Source organism: Octodon degus, unplaced genomic scaffold (assembly GCF_000260255.1).
Source record: "Octodon degus isolate 3935 unplaced genomic scaffold, OctDeg1.0 scaffold00128, whole genome shotgun sequence".
Classification (NCBI taxonomy): Eukaryota; Metazoa; Chordata; class Mammalia; order Rodentia; family Octodontidae; genus Octodon; species Octodon degus.
Window position 1 is genome coordinate 4,274,141 of NW_004524704.1, and position 5,721 is coordinate 4,279,861.

Consider the following 5,721-nt stretch of genomic DNA (forward strand, 5'->3'; position numbering starts at 1 on the left):
AGAGAGAGAGACAGAGAGAGAGACAGAGAGAGACAGAGAGAGACAGAGAGAGACACACAGAGAGATACAGAGACACAGAGAGAGACATAAAGAGACAAAGTGAGACAGACAGCAAGAGAGAGAGAGAGAGAGAGAGAGAGAGAGAGAGAGAGAGAGAGAGAGAGAGAGAGAGAGAGAGACAGAGACAGAGACAGAGACAGATTAGCAAAGAAATTTTGGAAGACATCATTTCCAAACCATACACTGATTTGCCAAAATCTTAAAAGAGCAACCGAGAGGACTGTTGGGCATGAAGCTGGTATAGTTGCATTTACATCTGGAAAGATCTGATGCTCTGATCCATGTGCTGAGCCCCAGAAACTTGCAGGATGGGTCCAGCCGGTTATAACTGGTTCGCTGTTGCCCTCTGCTGGAGAATCTGTTGTCATCCCAGGAAATGCAGCCTGGAGCTCCGTGCGTGCTCTCACCTGGAAGGATCCAGGCTCAGGCCCCTTTGGATTCTTCCTATTGTGGATGGTGCTGAGGAACAGCGGAGGCTAGACAACACAATGAATATTCTGCCAGGCCAACCCGTCTCTCACAAGAGAGGGGCTGGATCTTATTCCGTGCTTTATATGCTTACTGAGACCCTCTTTTTCTGTGTTGAGTGTAGAAACCCAGAAAGGATTAAGGCATCAGTTCTGCAGTGGAAAAGCTCCTATTTAATGTGTGCAGGGCAATGGGTCGTGTAATAAAGAGAACATTGTGACTAGGTTGATAAGTGCGGTACTGTACAGGTTTGGGAGGTTTGTGTGCATTTAAAGGAAGAAGAAAGATGATTGTACTTTGGGATAATAGCATTAAACTGGGAACCTTGAGGACCACAGGCATCTTAAAAAATGTCTATTTTACTGCAAAGATAGCAAATTTTTTTATAAAGTACACTGGGGTAGATAAGAGCAAAGGAAAGTGAAAATTGCTTGCAATTCCATCACTTGGAAATATTCAACATGAATATTTGGAAGCATGCATTACTTTGGTTTTGTTGCTACAGAAGTGAAACTCTAGGTAACATTTGTACCCTATTCTCACTGTACGGCATGACATTTCCCAAATGTTACTGATTTTCAATGTGACAGTTTATGGGGGAATATTTCATTGTGTAAAAGGAAGCACCGAGTTCCCCAACCTGTGCCAGGCCTTAGGAGTTGTACTGAGGGAAGCTTTTTCTTCTCTAATTCATGGTAGATTCACTTGGGACACTGGCCCCCTTGGATTAAGGCTTGGAATGAGACTTTGACTCTGCAGAGTTTGTAGAAGAGAAGAGGAGTCAGACATTCATTATGTAATCATAAAATAACTGTAAAATTTCCTGCAGGATAAGTGTGATGGGAGCGAAGTGTGTGGGGCTGTGAAGGTGTCTATTAGAAAGGAGGGACATGGTCCCAGAGAGCTCAGCAGCCCTTCTGAGGTCAGGAGTGATGGTTCTCAGCTCTATGAAAGTTAGTTATGTGAAGAAGACCAAAAAGAGGGTGGGTGGCAAAGGGAACAGTGTGTGAAAACTCCTGTAAGTTGAAGGGGGCAAGGTGAAAGCAATTGAAACAAGATTGAAATAAGGAGAATTGAGTGGAATGACTTGGCCTGAGACGAGTCTGAAGGAGTCGGTGGGCCCAACCTTCCAGACCCTTCTAGATGAGCTTCATTCTTTCTGGTATTTCTCATAGATCCACAGGAAATTGATAAACAATTTTAACCTGGGGAGTGGTGAAGGCCAAACCCTCTCACTGCCATGGAGTGAAGAGATGGAAACAGAGCAAGAGTAGATGCAGATAAACCAGGTCTTGGAGGCCAGCATCACAGGGGTGTGAGAAGCCAATTTCAACAGTCCTGGAGGAGGTAGTGGGCAGTTCTGAGATACTTTGACAATAAAATGGTTAAGAATTGGCATGGATGGTTGGGAATATTATGGATGGAGAAGGATTCCTCAGTTTCTGTCACAGGATGGGGAGATAATCCCCTAGACAAAGACATTGAAGCGAGGGAAGGGCAGTGAAATGCTTTGATCTGGGGAGAAAGTTGCTAGAGAGAATTATTTCAGGAGTGGTGTGCATCGTCAAATGCACTCTTTCCACAGGTGGATCTAACCACATCCAAGCCCACCATTCTACGGGGGCCTCTTTCTGGGAATGGTAACACTGAGGAGAAAGCGGACACTCTTCCTAGATTTGGTGGCTCAGGCTCTGCTTCAGCTCCCTGCCCCCTCTTGCTTATACACAAGACACTGGATGATCACTTTAAGGGCCCGTGGACGTTAGTTTCCTAGTCTTTAAAATGAGAGTAGTAAAACGTAGTGTGAAGGGTTACTGTGAGAATTAAATGAGAACACTGATATTCCAGCACTTGGTAAAACTTCACAAGCTCTGCAAACTCAGTACGTTATTGTTAGTCCTCTTTCTGTATTGGTTGTTATTAGTGCCCTTAAGACTTCAAGTATTAATATCAGCAATATGGAATTCAATATTTTCTCCATGAGTTCTTTAGAGGGGAAAAAGGTGTGATTGAAGTCTAAACAAATATGCCACCCAGGAGCTGGTGATGGTGGCCCCAAACTATTTATAAGTCTGTGTGTTTACTTGAATTCAGACATTCCTGACATGTAAATTATGCAGAGTCTGTGTCACAGCAGAACACTCTGTGTTCCTAAAAAGAAGGCTCCTTTTTCCCGGAATCCTTTACCTTTTAAAATAAATCTCATTATGGAGTGCTGACATTTTCAGCGAAACCATTCAACCAAAAGCTGCAGTTCTTTAAAGAGTAAAAACAAGTCTGGTTTATTAGGCAGCAGCTCATAATGTACTGCTAAGTAGATTCGGTCTATTTAGAGAAGTTTATGTAGATATCTGAGAAGACATTTCAGAGTCCCCGTCTCTTCCTAAGATTGAGAATGTTAAGCAGCCTCTCAAGAATTTGTTCTTTCTTTCAGTAGAGTAGGAGTTGAATATCACTGTGTGCTAGAGGGGGTGGAAACCATAGAACAAAGACTTAAACCAGGCTTGCTGGATTCTAGGGTATTTCTTTCCACTGTACGCTAACTCTAGTATCATTTGCTAGCGGGGTAATTTTGGATGTAACCTTCTTCACAGGGTTGTGGGTAGTTTTGGAGCTAATAGTTAAAATATGCACTGCCTGGCACACACTGAGGTGTCTATCAAAGATCTCATTCTTCTCTTTCCTCCCTCTGCCTTTTCTTTCTTCTTTGTTCCCCATCTGTGTTTTCCTGTTGCCCATGTTTCCTCTGAATTTTCCTCCCTAAGCTCATCTTGAGCATCTCTGTTTGGACGACTGGATTAGTCAACATTTTGTTGGTGGACAAACATATTTAACATGGACAGTTTAAAAGAGGAAGGATTTATTTGGCTCCCAGTTTCAGGTGTTTCAGTCCGTGGTCTACTGGATCTAAGGCAGGAATGTCATGGAAGAAAGGTGTGTAATGAAGCAAAGGTGCTCACAGCCCAGCAGCCAGGAGGCAGAGCATGGGTGGGAGGGAGTCACGCCTTCCAAAGACACGGGGCCAGCAGCCCATGTCCAGCAGGGCTGCACCCTCTCCTACCACATTTCACTGTCAAAAGCCACCGATGAGTATGCTACCTCCACCATCCAATCACCTCCCAAAGAGTCTCTCAATCCAGCAAGTTGACATGTAAGTATGTCTGTAACAATGACACAGAAGAGCCTGAGTTACCATAAGTCATTTAGTGGCCTAGCCCTCTACTTGTGATTGCAACAGCTAATGTTAGAGCCCTAAGAATCATTTTCCTTAATCCTGATCCCAAACTTAGGAGGTCAGTACCAGTATTGACTCCATTGCACAGATAAATAAATAGCTCGAACCATAGAAAGTTAGAGGTACAATCTTGAGAGTTAGTAAATGACAGAGCAGAACGTCCCAAGCCACCTTGTCACACTACCCAAGATCCCAAGCTCTGCCAGAGTGATTCTAATTGGCATTTATGTGCTCATTCTACTGATACTTGTTGAGTACAGAGTGCTCAACAGGAAGTAGATAGAAGCAATAACCCTGCTGAGGGGATCTCTTCCCTCCTGGAACTGACACACATGTGCACACACACTCTTACACGCAGCATAGACAGCCCGTCTTCACTGTGTTGGCTCACACTCTATATTAGTGTCCACTCTAGCAGGCTGGTGTTCACTGTGCTGTCTAAACATTTAATGTATTATTCCTTCCTGTAAAAGATGATAAATGCAGTGCACAAAGGAGAAAAGATCTCAGTGTTCTCAGAAGTATGACGAGGGGCCAACCTTTCAGAGCAGTATATGAGATCTTTTTTGAATGAGGCATTGAGCCACAGCTTGAACACTGGGTCTTCTCACCCTGCTGTGAGGTGACCCAGGACAGAAGCCAAACCGCACATGGACCTACAGTTTGTGCCGAGGACCTTGAGGTTGTTCTTAAGTCGGGGTGTGTGTGTGTGTGTGTGTGTGTGTGTGTGTGTGTGTGTGTGTGCGCTGTGGAATAGAGGGAACAAGGGAGAGACATCCGTCAACTTCTATTTTAAGAAGTACATGGTGGTTACTGCATGGAGAATGCTCGGAAGCAGTGTGCCCAAATAATTCACACCTCAGATTCATTCTGTGTGGTGAGAACTCAGACCTAAATTGCACACAAATTAACCTTTTCAGTTTTGTTTTTAGTAAAACTGTGCACTGAAATGGTCCTAATAAACCACAAATTGCTATATCCTAAAGGCTACAGTAGAAAGCAAAAACACTGTGCATCAGGGAGCTGTAGAACAGGCTCAGCTATTTTCAATCAAAAACTATTGTGCTCATTCCTTTTTGTTTGCCCTCAGAGGAATTCTTAACTCTTAGGCAGAATTTTCCACGAGCGTGCTGAAAGCCTCTCACTCCAGATCAGCAAATTGAGGCAGTAGACATTTAGCTGAGGGCTACTCTGTCCCTGGCTTGGAAGAACACTACTTGGCCTGTTTGTCTCTACCAGGAGTTTGGGGTAGGATGAGCAGCAGGTAGTGTTGGCCTGTATCTAAGCTTCCTTTTTCCCCCCATAGTTAATGATGCAGTCTTTGGAGATTAGAATAAGGTGGTGTGTAGTGAGTAAATTTTGTAACATAGCACAGACCGAGTTAGAACAAAAGTTATTTTGCTATCCTTGGAGAAAGATGTGCTCCACAAAGGTCCCTGGGTAGCCAGGTGGGGTAGAGAGGCATAAAGCTGTTCAGCTTCAACGGACTACAAACCTGGGATTCCAATAATGGATTTCATGAGGGCTAATCTTTTCTGAGCTCAGTGTTGGTGAAACATTTCTTTGAGATTCTACACATTTCCTCACTTGTAGCCATGGGGACAGCCTAGAGGATGGGTGGCATCAGGCGTCTCTCTTCTTCTCTTTCTTCTGAAGTTATTGAACCTCACTGTCCTCTCCTTAGATGCTTCCTTGAATGTTGATCTTACACTTGAAAAGTCTATGGATGCCACCCACTTTCTCCTCCCTGATGATTCCTGCAGGATAGACCACTGGAACAATGAGAAGGAGAGAATGTTGCTGCTCACAGACAAGACATTGTTCATCTGCAAGTACGATTTCATCATGCTCAGCTGCGTGCAGCTGCAGCAGATTCCCCTGAGCGCTATCTACCATGTCTGCCTGGGCAAGTTCGCCTTCCCAAAGATGTCACTGGACAAGTGAGTACAATGTCTTAA

The 5,721-nt window shown here is 44.1% G+C and overlaps 1 protein-coding gene across 2 annotated transcripts in view; it reads left to right on the plus strand.

Moving 5' to 3' along the window:
• The window catches only part of Tprg1 (tumor protein p63 regulated 1), a 191,665-nt gene that overhangs the window by 99,957 nt on the left and 85,987 nt on the right, over nt 1–5,721 (plus strand). For both annotated transcript variants that reach the window (XM_004640897.2, XM_023700933.1), the window contains exon 4: nt 5,527–5,703. In XM_004640897.2, the coding sequence (XP_004640954.1) occupies nt 5,527–5,703 (177 nt within the window). The remainder of the gene's footprint in view (nt 1–5,526; nt 5,704–5,721) is intronic.